Source organism: Neovison vison, chromosome 14, assembly GCF_020171115.1.
Source record: "Neovison vison isolate M4711 chromosome 14, ASM_NN_V1, whole genome shotgun sequence".
Lineage (NCBI taxonomy): Eukaryota > Metazoa > Chordata > Mammalia > Carnivora > Mustelidae > Neogale > Neogale vison.
Window position 1 is genome coordinate 17719544 of NC_058104.1, and position 16904 is coordinate 17736447.

The 16904-nt window shown below is 52.7% G+C and overlaps 1 protein-coding gene across 2 annotated transcripts; it reads left to right on the plus strand.

Moving 5' to 3' along the window:
* The first annotated feature begins 7833 nt into the window (after positions 1 to 7833).
* Positions 7834 to 16590, plus strand: FLYWCH2 (FLYWCH family member 2). 2 transcript variants are annotated; one of them, XM_044233384.1, is made up of 4 exons: positions 7834 to 7968; positions 12984 to 13078; positions 13472 to 13904; positions 15406 to 16590. In XM_044233384.1, exons 3-4 carry the CDS (start codon positions 13574 to 13576, stop codon positions 15507 to 15509), a joined length of 435 nt encoding a protein of 144 aa, XP_044089319.1. In that variant the 5' UTR covers positions 7834 to 7968; positions 12984 to 13078; positions 13472 to 13573; the 3' UTR covers positions 15510 to 16590. The 2 variants fall into 2 exon arrangements, with proteins under 2 accessions (XP_044089319.1, XP_044089320.1); XM_044233385.1 differs by lacking the exon at positions 12984 to 13078.
* The last annotated feature ends 314 nt before the right edge of the window (positions 16591 to 16904 follow it).

Sequence of the window (16904 nt, forward strand, 5' to 3'; positions counted from 1 at the left end):
ACTGAGACCCCGGAACCCCCAGGATGGGGCATTCACAGCAACAGGCCAGACGCTCTTGGGTGACCAAAGGGACCCCTTGGCTCCCAAGCCCTGCTGGGGGGCGCAGGCTTGGCCAGAGCCATGCTAGGGGAGCCTGAGGGACCCTGTGGTCAGAGCCTGGAGTCCCCTCGGCAGCAGCCCCGCTCACGTTGTGAGTCTTTCCACCAGGCGGGCCAACTGCTATGGGCCACCAGCCTTGGGGTGGAGCTGTGGTTCCCAGGACCTGCGGAAAGTTGGATTACAAGCAGCCAAGTCCCCACCCTGAGGCCACCAGCTGGTCACCGAGGAGGGTGCAGCAGCCCCAGCATCTGCCTTGGAGCCCGTTCTTCCTGCTGAGCTGGAAGGACAGGCTCTCTCAGGGGTCCCTGTCTTTTCTCTGCTTCCTGCCCCCATCTGCCTGGGACTCTGAGCCCCATAGCCCCCTCCCGTCTCCATCGTGTGGTCACCCTGGCGTCACCGTGCCCCCCCCAACAGGGTCTGCACTGCAGCCCTCTGTGTGTTTCCTGCTGTGGGCCCCACTGCTGCAGAGAACACGGGCTCCTGCAGTAGGTCAGAGCAGGCCTGGGAGTAGCTCAGGAGCGGCCCGCAGCTGGCTGGGGTAGGGTGGGGTGCACGTGACTTCCATCCTTCACCCCCTTTTTCCTAATGTTATAGTCTAACAGAGCAGTGTAATTAACCACAGGAATGAACAGTGATACAGTCCCTTTAACTAAACGTTTTTAAAGGTTTATTTATTGAGAGAGAGAGAGGGCGAGTGTGCATGTGAGTGGGGGAGGGGCAGAGGGAGACAGAGAAGAAGACTCCCTGCGAAGTGGGGAGCCCAACGGGGGGCTTGATCCCAGGACCCCAAGATCATGGCCCAAGCTCAAGGCAGATGCTTAATTACTGTGCTACTCTTTTTTTTTTTTTTTTTTAAGATTTTATTTATTTATTTGACAGACAGAGATCACAAGTACACAGAGAGGCAGACAGAGAAAGAGGAGAAAGCAGGTTCCCTGCAGAGCAGAGATCCCTATGCAGGGCTCCATAGGACTCTGGGATCATGACTTGAGCCGAAGGCAGAGGCTTTAACTCACTGAGCCACCCAGGCACCCCTCTATAACTAAACTTCACTGAAATTTTGCCAGATTTTCCACTAATGTCCTTCTCTGGTCCAGGATCTAACCTGTATTTACAAGGCGTTTACGAGTCCGGTCTCCTTAGCCTCCACTAATCAATCACAGCAACGAGAATATGTTTACAAACATTAGCAATTTAAATCATATATGCATTAAATCACATGACCCCAAATTTTCATCCGTCCTGCATGATTTGAAAAATATCAACCAGGAAATTGAATGGTGTGTGGCCTCATCTGCTTGCTTGCACATCAACAATAGCTTGGCTTAAATTTCAAGCTATTAAAAAAACAACAACAAAAAAGATTCAAGCTATATTTATCCCCAGATTGAAACTAAATACATTAGGAATGAGAACCATCTCATGTGGATCCGAGTGCCTGAACTTAAGGCACATTGGTAATTTGATTCCGTCAGCCTGCCGGCTGGAGTTCACATTTCTTCTTTGTCTATGGAAAGAGGATGACTTTTCTTTTCTTTTCTTTCTTTTTTTTTAAAGATTTTATTTATTTATTTGACTAGACATAGATCACAAGTAGGCAGAGAGGCAGGCAGAGAGAGAGGAGGAAGCAGGCTCTCTGCTGGGCAGAGAGCCGGATGTGGGGCTCTATCCCAGGACCCTGAGGTCATGCCACCCAGGCACCCTGAGGATGACTTTTTCAACACATGTAACATCTGACTGAAAACGGAACATAGTGCAGCCAGTGGCCACTGAGTCCAATAAGGTCAGGAACCACGCAAAATAAATCAGTGACCTTTGTAAGTATTGTTTAAATAATTAGTGATTTCAGTGTGAAATGGATAATGAAAATATGCAGAAAATGCACATCTAAAATTAAAGAACAAAAGATATTTAATTTCGCTGTCCAGTATTTAAAATGTAATTATACGGGTGCCTGGGTGGCTCAGTGGGTTGAGTCTCTGCCTCAGTGGGTTGATCTCAGGGTCCTGGGATCGAGTCCCACATCGGGCTGTCTGCTCAGTGGGGAGCCTGCTTCCCCCATTCTCTCTGCCTACTTGTGATCTCTCTCTCTGTCGAATAAATAAATAAAATCTTTTAAAAAATGTAATTATGTAAAACAATTGATGGGCGCCTGGGTGGCTCAGTCTGTAGAGCAGGCAACTCTTCATCTCCAGGTTGTGGGTTCAAGCCCCATGTTGGGTATACAGATAACTGAAAAATAAATTTTTTTTAAAAGATTTTATTTATTTGACTGAGAGAGATAGAGCGAGAGAGGGAACAAAAGCAGGGGGAGTAGGAAAAGGAGAAGCAGGCTTCCTGCCAGGCAGGGAGCCCGACCTGTGGCTTGATCCTAGAACCCTGGGATCATGACTTGAGCCAAAGGCAGATGCTTAAGGACTGAGCCACCCAGGTGCCCCTGAAAAATAAAATTTTTTTTGAAGACTTTATTTATTTATTTGACAGAGAGAGAGAGAGCGAGATCACAAGTAGGCAGAGAGGCAGGCAGAGAGCGGGGAGGGGAAGCAGGCTCCCTGTTGAACAGAGAGCCCAGTGTGGGGCTCCATCCCAGGACCCTGAGATCATGACCTGAGCCTAAGGCAGAGCCCAACCTACTGAGCTAACCAGGTGCCCTGGAAATTAAATCTTAAGAAAAAAGTCTTAAAAATAATATATAAATGAAATTGTGGATGTGCAAAATATTTTTTTAGCTAGATAAACCTAGTTTTATTTTCTGACTCTGCCTATCATTAGCTCTCTTACCATGATCAGCTTAATTCAAATTCTCTTAGACTCCATCTGCTCACACATAAAATGGGCTAATAATAACAGCCTCACAGGATACTCACAAGATTAAAAAAGAGATGTATTTACATACGGCATATTAGATGTTAAAGCTTATTGAGCCCTGTTTTGTGCCAGACATGTGCTAAACGATTTATATGAATCTTACTGAATCCTCATGACATCCTCTCTTAAAGTAAAAATTCCAGTTTCTTTTAAAGAAATTAAGGCTCATAAAGATTAGTTGTTGCCCAAGGTCATAAAACTAAGTGTTGTGGTTGGCATCCCAAGTCCATCTTATTTACTCTACATCCTGTGTTCTTTTTTTTTAATTGAAATATAATTAACACACAATATTATATTCGTTTACATGTCCACTATATTGGTTCAACAATTCCTTCCATTCATGTTCACCAGGATACCTATGCTCAGTGTCACCAAGCAACTGTCTTTCTTTTTTTTTTTAATTATTTATATTTAAAAAGATTTTATTTACCCATTCAACAGAGAACATGAGCACAAGCAGGGAGAGAGAGGGAGAAGCAGCCTCCCTGCTCTAGCAGGGAGGGGACTCGATCCCACGACCCTGGGATCACAACCTGAGCTGAAGGCAGACACCCAACTGACTGAGCCACCCAGGTGCCCCAACAAGCAAAAAGCAATATTCTTATGACATTATTGACTGTGTTTCTCATGCTGTAGCTCTCATGCTCAGCACTTAAAACACAAATTTGTGCCTCTGATCTTTTATTTCCTTCATCCGATCTCCCATCCACCTACCCAGTAAAAAACCATTTTTGAGGGAGCAGGTTTTTTTTTAAAGATTTTATTTATTTATTTGACAGAGAGAGATCACAAGTAGGCAGAGAGAGAGAGAGAGAGAGAGAGAGAGGAAAGCAGGCTCTCCGCTCAGCAGAGAGCCCGATGCGGGACTCGATCCCAGGACCCTGGGATCATGACCTGAGCCGAAGGCAGCGGCTTAACCCACTGAGCCACCCAGGCACCCCAAGGGAGCAGTTTTAATGAAGCTTCCATTTTGATTGTTCATTTCTTCTGTTTAACCTGAGATTTAACTTTGAAAAGTTGAAAATAGAGCTACCCTATGACCAAGCAATTGCAGTCTTAGGTATTTACCCCAAAGATGCAAATGTAGGGATCCAAAGGGGCACCTGCACCCAATGTTTATAGCAGCAATGTCCACAGTTGCCAAACTATGGAAAGAGCCCAGATGTCCATCGATAGATGAATGGATAAAGAAGGTGTGGTATATGTATACAATGGAATATTACTCAGCCATCAAAAAAATCTTGCCATTTCTAATGCCCTGGATGGATCTAGAGGGTATTATGCTAAGTGAGATTAGTCAGTCAAAGACAAATACCAGTGATTTCACTCATGTGGAATTTAAGAAACAAAACAGGATTATAGGGGGAGAGAGGGAAAAAGAAGATGAAATCAGAAAGGGAGACAAACTGTGAAAGACTAGGAAAGTCTGGGAAACAACCTGAGGTTTGTTGGAGGGGAGGGGCGGGGCGTGGGGGCATGGGGTAACTGGGTGATGGAATGAGCCCTGGGTGTTATATGCAGCTGATGAGTTACTAAACTCTACCTCTGAAACTAATAATATATGTTAATAAATTGAATTTAAATAAAAAATAGAGATTTAAATCACATGTTTTAAATTCACCATTTTAGAGTATATAATTCAGTAGGGTTTTTTCTTTCATTTATTTATTTTAAAAATATTTTATTTATTTATTTGACAGACAGATCACAAGTAGGCAGGGAGGCAGGCAGAGAAGAGAAGGGAGGAAGCAGGCTCCCCACTGAGCAGAGAGCCGGATGTGAGCTTGATCCAGGACCCTGGGATCATGACCTGAGCCGAAGGCAATGGCTTTAACCCACTGAGCCAACCAGGCACCACGGGGGTTTTTTTCTTTTAAAGATTTTATGTATTTGACACAGAGAGAGAGCATAAGCAGGAGGAGTGGCAGGCAGAGGGAGAGGGAGAAGCAGGCTCCCCAGTGAGCCGGGAGCTCCACATGATACAGGACGCTGGGATCATGACTTGAGCCAAAGAAACTTAACTGACTGAGCCACCCAGGCTCCCCTTTTAAAAAATATTTTATTTATTTAGGGACGCCAGGGTGGCTCAGTTGGTAGGTGTCTGCCTTTGGCTTGGGTCATGGTCTCAGGGTCCTGGGATCAAGCCCCTTGCGGGGCTCCCTGCTCACTGGGGTGCCTGCTTCTTCCTCTCCCACTTCCCCGGCTTGTGTTCCCTCTCTCGCTGTGTCTCTCTCTGTCAAATAAATAAAGCCTTTTTAAAAAGGATTTTATTGGGACGCCTGGCTGGCTCGGTTGGTTGGACGACTGCCTTCGGCTCAGGTCATGATCCCGGAGTCCCGGGATCGAGTCCCGCATCGGGCTCCCAGCTCCATGGGGAGTCTGCTTCTCCCTCTGACCTTCACCTCGCTCATGCTCTTTCTCACTGTCTCTCTCTCAAATAAATAAATAAAATCTTAATAAAAAAAGGATTTTATTTATTTATTTGAGAGAGAGAGAGAGAAAGAAGGAGATGGGGAAAGTTCAGAAGGAGAAGCCGACCCCCCACTGAGCGGGGAGCCCCCCCAGTGCAGACTGATCCTGAGACTCCGGGATCATGACCTGGGCCCAAGGCAGTCCCCAACTTACTGAGCCACCGAGGTACCCCTCCAAGATTTTGTTTTGTTTGGTTTTAAAGTTTACTTATTTAAGTAATTTCTACCCCCAACTGTGCAGCTCTCAGGACCCTGAAATGCAGTCACAGGTCCCTCTACTTAGCCAGACAGGTGCCCCCAATTCAGTGATTTTCCGTGTATTCTCAAGGCTGTGTGGCCGTCACCATTATTTAATTCCAAAACATTTTCATCACACCAGAATGGAAGTCCACACCCATTAACAGTCTGTGCGTCTCTTCAACCGGCCCCAGCCCCAGGCAACCACTAACACACTTCGTGCCTAGATGGAGTTACCGACTGCAGACATTTCATGTCAGTGGAATCAGGCAAGATTTGTCCTTTGGCTGAATGACACTGCACTGTAGGCACAGACATCTGTTTATCATTCATCACTCAATGAACACTCGACTCACTTCACATTTGCTTTACTGTTATTTATAAATAATTCAAAAAAGCCTGGTGCCTAAATCCGTCTCACTTCCGAGTAGGTCAATGAGCGACACTGCGATGAAACGAAGTCGGACGTCTAAACAGGAGGTCCTTTGGGGCGCCTGGGTGGCTCAGTGGGTTAAAGCCTCCGGCTCAGGTCATGATCCCAGAGTCCTGGGGTCGAGCCCCGCATCCGGCTCTGTGCTCGCTGGGGAGCCTGCTTCCTCCTCTGCCTCTCTGCCTACTTGTGATCTCTGTTTGTCAAATAAATAAATAAAATCTTTAAAAAAGAAAAAATAAACAGGAGGTCCTTCAGTTATTCAATATTTATTCAACTATTCCGGTGACGACCGGACGTACAGAATAGCCCCGGGCCCCTGTGTACGCGACCTAAGACACCCCTGCCGCGGCGGCCCGAGGCCGGCAGGGGGCGCGCGCGGCCCGCAGGCCGCTGTCCCCCAGCCTCCTGGGCGTAGGCGCTCGAACCCCGAGGGTTCCTGCGTAACTACCTGCAGCGCCCCCTCCCCCGGGTCGCATCTCCCTGTCGCCGGCTCCACCCACGCAACAGCCCTCCCGTCACTGTTTGTTCCCACTGCTGCTCGCCCGCTCCCCCGACAGAAGCTCTAGCGCACCCGAGCAGGGGTCTCTGGGAATTTGGGTCCCTGAGACGTCCCTGTGGATCTGGAGCTGGTGGAGAACAGAGACGGGCCGGGAGTCGGAGGACCGGCCGGCCCCACGGGACCCGCACCTGCAGCTGCCCGGAGCCGGGGGCTGGGGTACTTTCAGCAGCAGCTGTAGGGCAACAGCGGGGAGGCGCAGGGGTGGGGGTGTCAGGGCAGCGGGGGTTTCTGGAGAGGGGCAGCGTCTTCGCTCCGCAAAGGCTGAGGTCGCGCAGGCGGAAGGCGGCGGGCTCCGGCCCGGCGAAGGGGAGCGGGCGGAGGCAAGGGTCCCTCCGGGGCTGGGAAGGTCCCCGCGGAGCTGGGAAGGGTCGCGGTGAGCGGAGGGGCCCGGGAGCCGTGCGGAGTGGAGGCGGGGGCGTCCCCGCACCTGGGGCCGGCGAGGGGCCACCTGGCGGTAGTTGAGCTGATGCTGGGGCGGCTCAGGCCGCCTCCCGCCGAGCGTCCAGGAAAGCAGCTCCGCGCTGTGGTCTGGGTCCCCACCGCACTAGGTAGTCGGAGAACTACAAGCGTCCGGCGCCTGTGGGCTGTGGGTAGGGCTGGACCTGTGGGCGAGGGAGGGACCCGTGGACCAGGGAGGAGGGGTTGGTGGGCGAGGGAGGGGCCAGTGGGCCAGGGAAGAGGGACCGGTGGGCCAGGGAGGAGGGGCTGGACCGAAGGGCAAGGGAGGGGCTGGTGGGCGAGGGAGGGACCTGTGGTGAGGATGCTGCGTCAAGGATATTGGGCTGAGCGGAGCCAGCTGTTTCACTGAGCATGACAGCCTGCGCTCGCTCAGGCAAGTGACAGGAGCGATCGAGGCCTTTAAACGAAAGCTCTGATTTCCTTCGCCGCAAGCAGGCGTCAAACCCCGGGAGAATCCCGGGGTCTCAGTCAAAGCCACCCTCTGATGCTGGGAGAGTCCAGCCCAGCGCTGGATTCCAGGCCGGCAGCTCGCTGGCGCTCCGCCCCCGGGCGCTGCGGTCCGATCCCGGGTTGCTCCCGCCTCCTATGCGAGCTGTGACCCCGCCTCCGCACGCGGATTGGTCAGGGCGCCAGTTCGGCTCCGAGCGGCGAAGACCCGGAGCATAGAAATTCGCCCAAGGAATGACCCCGCCCAGCCCTGCTGCGCATGCTCGCTCGGTGACCCCAGCTTGAGGTGACGGCCCGAACCGAGGCGTGTCCCCAAGCGGGAGGTTGCGGGACCTGCTGCGGTTCGGTCGCCGAAGAGGGAGGGCTCTGCTGCCGCCGCCGTCCAGCCGCGCCCGGTGAGGACGGGCCCCAGTGGGCCAGGGAGGGTCCCGGGTCCCACGGCGTGCCCGGCCCTCCCCGGGGTCCCTAGGGCTGCTGATGCTGGGAGGGGGGGGTCACCCGGCTCTGCGTCTGGGAGCTCAGGCCGCCTCCTTCCTCCTGGCTTTTCCTTCCCCCATCCCACCCCACTCCGGACTGAGACCTGACGCCCCCAGTCAAGGGTGCCGGCACTGGTCTGCCTTTCCTTGACCACACCCAATACTGCCCCCCTCCCAGCAGCCACCCTCAGCCTCGTCCCACTCTGGCAGTTGGAGTTGTGAGATACTGGGGCGGGGGGGAACCCCCCGGAGGCTTGCTGAAGAGATGGTGGTACTAACCGTGGGGGAGGGGCCATTTGGGTGCCGCAAGGACAAGTATGATGACAAATTACAATTACAAAATACAGCTACCCAAAGGCCAGGGCTCTGAGGGGAAGGAGGGGGCATTACCTGAAATTCCCACGGTGGGCAGGGTCTCCCCCATGTACCACAGACTGGCAGCCCTTGACCTTTTTTCGATCACTGCTGCCTTGAGACTCTCCCTGTAAGGATGTGTACTGGAGCACCTGAGTGGTCCCATCATCCCACCAGCAGCCCAGTCACAGACAGTCCTGTGGGAGCCGCATGGGACAGCGATGATCTGGGGCACAGCTGCCAGCACCCCCAGGAGTTGGCTAACAGCATCCCCTTGCCTACCTGCTATTCAGAACCCCTACCAAATTCGCCACTGTTCCCATGATACATGGGGAACCAGCCAGGAGAGGGTAAGAGGTTTGTGGTCGTGGTGAGGGCACAGATGCTGGTGGATGTTGGTGGCATTTTCCTCCCATATGTGTGGAGGTACTTCTCTTGAGCCCTCGTCAGTGGCCAGGCAGGGTTCACGCCTTCCAGAGCCTCAGGAACAAGGGATTGGACTTTGTATTAGTTACCTATTGCTGCTGTAACAAATAATCTCAAATGTAGATGCCTTAAGTGACACAGCTTTGTAACAGTCTTATAGTTCTGGAGGTCTGAAGTCTGACGTGGATCTCATGGGGTCAAGACCAGGTATCCGTTGAGCTGTGTCCCTTCCCGGAAGCTCCAGGAGAGACAATGTGCTCCTTAGTCGTCTTCCTCCTGGACGCCTCAGGAGGAAGCCTGCCACTCCCCCCCCCAAAGTGCCTCCTCCTTCAAAGCCCGCACCATCCAGGCTCTCTGACCCTGCTTCCATCCTGCTTTCTCCTTCCCTCTTCTGCCTTCCTTTTGTATTTTTTAGGACCCTTGTGATTGGACCCACCAGGGTCACCAAGCTCCTCTCCTGCTTCAGTAACTTTCATGCCATCTGAAGACTTTTCCCTGTAGGTTCCAGGGATTAGGACCATTAAGCCATGATTCTGCTTCCCAGCGTCTCAGGTCCTCCTGCCAGTTCCTAACGTTGTATGATTTGAGGTTCACAGTGAGCTATCTTGACACTTCTGGGTCGGCTTTGTGCAGACCCATGTCATGACATCGGGTTAGGATGAGTGGGTGACTGGAGGTCAATGGTGATTTCAAACCATGCGATTTCACAGTTGGAGGGTGTCAAGTGAGGGGAGTGCACTATTAATACCTTTGCTCTTTTTTTTTTTTTTTTAAATTTATCAGAGAGAGAGAGGGGGAGAGAGCAAGCACAGGCAGACAGAATGGCAGGCAGAGGCAGAGGGAGAAGCAGGCTTCCTGCTGAGCAAGGAGCCCTATGCGGGACTCGATCCCAGGACGCTGGGATCATGACCTGAGCCGAAGGCAGCTGCTTAACCAACTGAGCCACCCAGGCGTCCCAATACCTTTGCTCTTTTTAATTCATTTCTACATCGCTTTTAAAAAACTCTGTTAATTCAGGGTGCCTGGGTGGCTCAGTTGGTTAAGCCTCCAACTCTGGATCTCAGCTCAGGTCATGATCTTAGGGTTGTGACCCCTGTATTTTATTTTTATTTTATTTTCTTATTAAAAAATAAAATAAGAATTCCCTTCCTTCAGGGAGCTTTCACTGAGTGAAATTTAGCTTTCAAAAAATATATATTAGGCTTAAAATAGATACCTTTCAGGTCTTCCCTCCACACCTAGAAAATTGCTAGAAGGATGACTCTAGAAAAGAGGCTGATCCAGCCAAAGGACATGTCTACTCTTGTTCATGGAGAGATGGACAAAAGTTCAACCCATGAACTAGCAATTACAGACTTCCCACGGGAAGGGCCTATGGCTCTCAAAGTATCAGAGCCAAATGGGGTATTGGTTAAAAAAAAAAAAAATGTGGGTTCTCAAGCCCATCTCCAGACACCTCAAGTAGGGGTGGTAGGGGGAGTGGTTCCGGAGTGTGCATTTGTCCCAAGAACCCCAGTGAGCCTTAGGTAGGGTGAAGTTGGGAGATCACTGGTTGTAGATTTCATTTCCCTTTTTCCTTATATCTAACAGTTTTATGGAGCTAATTCCCATCCTGTGGAGCTCCCTCTCTCACCAGGTACAATTCAGCTGCTTTTGATTTATTCATAAAGTTGCGCAACCATCGCCAAGGTCAGTTTTAGAAGAAGCTCTCCCTGCTGGAAGCCACTCCTCATTCTCCTGCTCCCCCCCACCCCCGCCCCAGCCCACCACACAGCTACTGTCTCCAAGGACAGATAGTTCCACTCTACAGATTGTCTGGTCTCTAGGTCATTTTATGTACATACATGGAATCCTATGCTACATGGTCTTTAATGACTGGCCTCTTTGACTCAGCATGATCTTTTAAAGGTTCACCCATGTTGTAGCATAATTTTTTTTAATTGCCAAACAGTATTCGATTGTATGGATAGGCTATCTTTTATCTAATCAGGTGCTGATGGGTAATTGAATTGTTTCCACTTTCTGGTGACAGTGATTAATACTGCTGTGAACATTCATGTACAGCTTTTTAAAAGATTATTATTTATTTATTAGAGAGAGAGAGAGAGTACAAGCAGGGGGAGTGGGAGGGAAGATGCGGGACTTGATCCCAGAACCCCAGGATTATGACCTGAGCCAAAGGTAGACACTTAACTAACTGAGCCACCCAGGTACCCCTAACAAACTTTTTTTTAAGATTATTTCAGAGAGAGGGGGGGAGTGCAGGGGAGAGGGGCAGAAGGAGAATGAGAGGGAATTCCAAGCAGACTCTCCTCTGACTACAGAGCCCGATGTGGGGCTCAATCTTACAATCCTGAGATCATAACCCCAGCCAAAACCAGGAGTCAGATGCTTAAATGACTGCACCACCCAGGCGCCCCTCGTGGACAGGTGTTTATGTGGACACTTGATTCTGGATTTGGAATGGAATTCCTGGGTCACGTGATAACTGTGCTCAGTGTTTCGAGAAGCCGCTGACATCCCCATTATTAGTGTAAGAGGCTTCTAGTTTCTTCTTATCCAAACCAACACTTGTTGTCCGGTGTGTGTGTGTGTTCGTTTTATTATGCCCATCCTGGTGGTGTGAAGCCATCTGTCATGGTTTTACCCGGTGTTCCTCTCATGACGAACGACGTTGAGCATCGCATATGCTTACTGGCCATTTGTATTTCTTCTTCGGAGAAAGGCTTATTCAGCACTTTTGCCTATTTTTAAATTGGGTTATTGGTCTTTTTGTTATTGAGTGTGGAATTCATAAATTCCACATACAATTCCCTCATCAGAAATAAGAGTTGCAAAAATTCTTTCCCACTCTGTGGGCTGTCTTGAGCCTCTGGATGGTGTCCTCTGGTGTCCTCCCACAAAAGTATTGAAGTTTGGTGGGGTCCGGTTATCTCTTTCTTCTTTGGTCACATGTACTTTTCATGTCATGTTGAAGAAAGCTTTGCATGATTTAAGGTCATGAAGATTTACTCCTCTCTCTCCTTTTTTTCCTTAAGAGTATTTAATTTTTTTTCTCTCTCTCTTTTTTTAAAGAATTTATTTATTTATTTGACAGAGAGAGATCACAAGTAGGCAGAGAGGGAGAGGATGAAGCAGGCTCCCTGCTGAGCAGAGAGCCCGATGCGGGACTTGATCCCAGGACCCTGGGATCATGACCTGAGCCGAAGGCAGTGGCTTAACCCACTGAGCCACCCAGGCACCCCGCTTAAGAGTATTTTAAAGTTAATGCTTGTATATGGTTTGAGGAAGGGGTCCAACGCCACGGGCTTGCATTCCCCGGTCCAGGGGGAGCCTGCAAACCTAAAGAGTGGGCTGGCTCCAGAAGATGTGCACTGAAGCCGATCTATGTATGGGTTGGGTCGGACGGCCTGGGCTGGGGCTTCCGCCATCAACTTTTCTGCCCAGATCGGCTCTAGCAGGGGAGGCTTTGGCCGTGTCTTTTCTGCGGCTGTTCCCCACGTTCCTCCAGGACTGCTGTGTCACACTGGGGGACAGGATGGGCGGGGCAGAGAAGGACTGTGCTGGGGAAGCAGAGGTTGGCTTGTCCCTGGGCTGAACTGGGGGGCTGGGGACAAGAGGGATACAGAGACACTGATCCCAGGGGTGCCTTGGTCAGGTGACCCGTTACCAGGTGGATTTCCTTGAGGGCTCACCCACTGCAGGGGTGGGTCTCCATGTCTGTCACAGCCCAAGAGGTCTCTGCGTTTATGTCTAGTGGCCAAGGGACTGGAGATGAGCGGTTGCAGGGGACAAGGCACCCTAATCGCATCCCTGACTCCTGTCACGGATGGGGTCTTGGAAAACTTCGGAAATCGGGGCATGCCCCCCTCAGGCCATGTGTGTTGGGAAAGGTTCCAGGAAACAGTGAGGACCGTAAACCGGGTTGATAAACTGGGTCGGGGGCAGGTAGGTATCTGTGAGCCTTCCGTTGCCGGGGTGCCGAGAAGGGCAGGGGAGATGCCTGCTAAGGATGAGGTCTTGTTTCTGGGCTAACACTGTACACTGAGAAAGACCCTGCCATTTGCCCACCACTCAGGTGCCCCCATCAAACAAAATTCCACTCCACACTGCCCTGCCAGGGGCCCCTGTAATATGTCTTTCTGCTTCTCCAGCCCAGAAGCCAGGGGTCCTGGAGTGACTGTGGATTCTCTGCACACCTCTACCACCTTGTCTCCTCCCAGCTGAGGCAGCACCAGCCCCGGCTCAGGTACAAGGTCACTGCCCTCTGGGCATCCCGGCATCTCTCGAGTGCTGCATGGTCCAGGGCCTCTGGCCCAGGCTGGAGGACAGATCAGGCTGTGAGTCCAGACAGTCCCCCCTCTCAGAGCCAGACGTCCCCTTTATGGTCTGCAGAGCGCCTGCGGGTGCCCAGCTCAGTCTCCCTGTGACACAGTGTCAAGAGGAGGGACATCAGGTATCCTGGGAGGGTCCGGGACCTGAGCGCATCACCCGCGTGCTGGTCTCTGAAGCTTGGTGCTCAGGAAGGCCAGTTACTGTCATCCTGATGAGGCACACCAGGTCCTGTGCAGGGTCGGGCTCTGGAACCCCCTCCACTCGACTCCTGGCTCTGCACTTCATGGATTTTTGCCTCCTTCCTTAGGACGGAGCCGCTGGACTGCCAGCTTCCCGAGCAGGGAGGAGGAGGAGGACGACAAGAACTCAACTCCTGAGCGTGGTCGCAGGGACGACCCATCATCCCAGAATGCCCCTGCCGGAGCCCAGCGAGCAGGACAGTGAGAGTGTGAAGTCTGGCCAGGAGCCGTCCCCGGAGTCCTCTCAGCCAAGCACAGATGTCGTCCCCGCTGCACCCAGGAAGCCCAGAAAGTTCTCCAAACTGGTCCTGCTGACGGCCTCTAAGGACAGTGCCAAGGTGGCAGGGGCCAAGCGCAAAGGAGTACACTGCGTCATGTCCCTGGGGGTGCCCGCCCCTGCCACCCTCGCTAGAGCCCTCCTCAAGATCCATCCTGAGGCTCAGAGGGCCATCGAGGCGCCCCCCCAGGAGCCTGAGCAGAAACGCAGCAAGCCAGACATAGGTGAGGCCCCGGCCGTCATAGAGCACACCGTGTGAGGAAGACCTTCCCGGGGCCGGAAGTCCCCTGACACCCGGGAGCCTGGGATCCAGAGGCCAGGCTGGCTCTGGACGGCGTGCACATGCTGTCCACACTACCCCTCATTGTAGGACCTGCGTGTCTGTAGGCCTCCACACACGTGTGTCTGTGTGTGGATTGGCCTGGGAGGGTGAGCTTGTGTGTCCCTCCAGGTGTGTCTGTGTGGGTCCTGGGCCTATTTATGTCCATTCTGCTCTTATATGTCTATGTGTTTGTGTGTCTCTGAGGCCCCAGGCGGGCCCTCCACGCCCCACCCGGCTTGCTGCAGGCGACACTGGAACATGGATGCATTCTTTGAGCATGGGGTCCTAAGGGGTGCTTGAGGGAGGGGATGCCCAGTAGCTGGGGAAGAGATGAGCTGGGTTTCTTCCCAGCTGGAAGTGGGGTCTGCTGGGCTCTGAAGAGACGGGGACCATAAAACCACCATTTGCTGCCTGTGAACAGGTGGCCCCCTTGGAACCAGCCAGGGCATTCGGCCTGGGCAGTGCAGGGGGCCCCATGCGCTGATGGAAGGGTAGGAGTGAGTGGTCTGAAGTCCTAGGGGATTCCTAGTCTACGGCTTCCCTGGAGTTTCGGGGGACCCAAGGGAGCCCTCAGCTTCCCTCAACTGCTAGATGGGAGCCAAGCTCAAGAAGTGGAGGCCCCGCCAGAGTCCATCCAGCTCACCCTTGAGTGTTCCTGCTGGCCAGTCCTGCTCCCAGGGCGCCCTCAAGTCCGTCTGCTGCCTCCCACCAGTCCCGGGGTGGAGGGAGCAGGACCCATGATCTGTGGGGAGGTGGGGCTCACGGAGCTAAGTCACCACTCTGAGGCCACCAGCTGGTCATGGCAGAGGGTAGAGAAGGGAGTGTCAGGCCAGAGCCTGTTCTTCTCTGGGAGCTGGGCGGTGGGCCATCCCCTGGTCCCTTCCACTCCGTCTCAGACCTCTGCATGCTTCTCAGATCTGCCTGGGCTCTTGGACCACGTGGGCCCCACCCACCCGCCACGGCGAATTAAAACGAAGCCACAGGTCCTCAGCTAGAGGGCTGGAGGGCAAAGCTAGGACTACGTTTCAGCCCCACAGACTCCCCTAGGCAGGTGATTTTGGGCAGTGAACAGCCCCGTCAGCCTGTCACCCTGCGTCTACCTCCAGGCCTGGTCCCCAGACTTTCCCACCTCTTACACCATTCCAGGCCCGGTGGTGGGGGTAGCAGTGGCTTTCTTTTTCTCAGCCCAGATCTGGCCCAAAGTTCCCTGGAAATGACTTTTAACAGCCTCTTTGTCCCTGGCCTGGTGGCTGTGGGGAGCATGTCTCTGAATAGCTCTGATTTCTGAAACTCAGCCAGTAGCATTCCACAACATCCCCCCGCTGGGCTGAGAGCTTCAGGCCCCCCGCCCCCCGCTGCCCTTTTCCTTGGATACCAGCCTGACCCACTCCCTTCTCTTCCAGACGGAAAAGAAGATGCAAGGTTGGCAGGGCAGTCTGCCCCCAGGACCGAGGTGGTGGGGGAGGAGCCCACCGCAGATGCCGTCATGCCCAACACGCTCCTGTAACTCTGACAAACACGGGTATGCCCTTACTGGGTCAATGAACTTGGCTGTGACTTCCGCTGGGGACCCAGTTGCAACTGATTTTCACTCTAAGACATTGTGTAATGTTTTCCAAATCAAGTATAAATTACTTTTATAAACAGAAAAAAAAAAAAAGAACTCAAACAGGATCAAAGAAGCTATATGCCAGGTCCCATTATGGGCAGGTTTTAAACCCTTCTGTGGTCCTTTGAGACCCCACTTGCAAAGGACCCACGTGGGTCCTTTGAGAGGCCCACCAGCCCTCCCAGGGCTCTTTCCCAGGACCCCAGCCCCTCCGCCTGGAGAGCCATCACTAGCCCAGAGACTAGGTAGGGTCTCTGAGTTTTCTCCTTTCTGCTGCTCCTGGTCTGAAAGGGAGACATTGGGACCCCCCAGGCCTGAGCCCCTGGGCAGGCTTTCTGGCCCCTCCCTGATAGTCCCTCCCAGGCCTGTTCCCAGGAGGCTTCAGCCTGCTGGTGCCAGATCGACAGAAGGCTCGCCTCCTCCAGGAAGCCCACCACCTGACAGCTTCCCCCACCCCTCATGGGGGCCTGTGTTCCTGGCTGCCGGGGGTTCTGCCAGGGGTTCTGTTGGGATCTGCAGTATGGCAGGCAGATCCCAACAGAAGTGTATGATACCCCCACCATGTTCCTTCTGGGGGTGTTTTGGGGGCTGAGATTCCTGGGCACCCAAGCCCCTCCCCTCCATTCACCCTGGGTGTCACCCCTGGAGGCCTCCCCACAGGAAAGGCTTCGTTCAGCCTCCTTCACCTCCCGTGGTCTTCATTTTGTGAAAACTGCCATCAGGCAAAGGAAACAGACGGATTATTTCTAAAAAGTTGAGACCAGAGGCCTTACATTTTTGAACATCATTTTTCCGAATTTAGCCTGTATCTATGGTCCCCTCTAGGCAAAGGGAGTTCCTCAGCCCCCTCCTGGCCCAGCTCCTCCCTCGGTTATCCCCTGTATCCCTCCAGCGAGGTTGATATTCTGATATTCTGTAACCATCGTTTGAAACGTTCCTTTGTCTTCATTTGATATTTAAATAGATTCCCGCTCCCCACCACCTTTCTCCTTTCCTGTGGCTCTGGGTCATCCCCTTGGTGGGCTGGTGGTCAGTTGACAAGAACGCTGGAGGAGTTGGTGGTGGGGCGCCCCCTGAAGGCAGAGTGAAGAAGGCGTTGGGGGGACAGGGGGCTGGCCAGGGGCGACTTGGTGCGGCTGGGCCTGCTGTCTCTGCTGTCCTGGCCGCTAGCAGTACATGGTGGGCAGTGGCTCTGGATCTGGGGGCTTGGAGCCCATAGGGAGGATTCCAGGCTCATGATGGGGAGGGGGCGGCTGGGGAAGGATTTACACAGATGAGGGACAGGGTTAGCCT

Coding starts and splice junctions, on each gene's coding strand:
- FLYWCH2 (XM_044233384.1), top strand. CDS start 13,574: ATGCCCCTGCCGGAGCCCAGCGAGCAGGACAGTGAGAGTGTGAAGTCT. Junction 13,905..15,405: donor ACGCAGCAAGCCAGACATAG/GTGAGGCCCCGG, acceptor CTTCTCTTCCAG/ACGGAAAAGAAGATGCAAGG.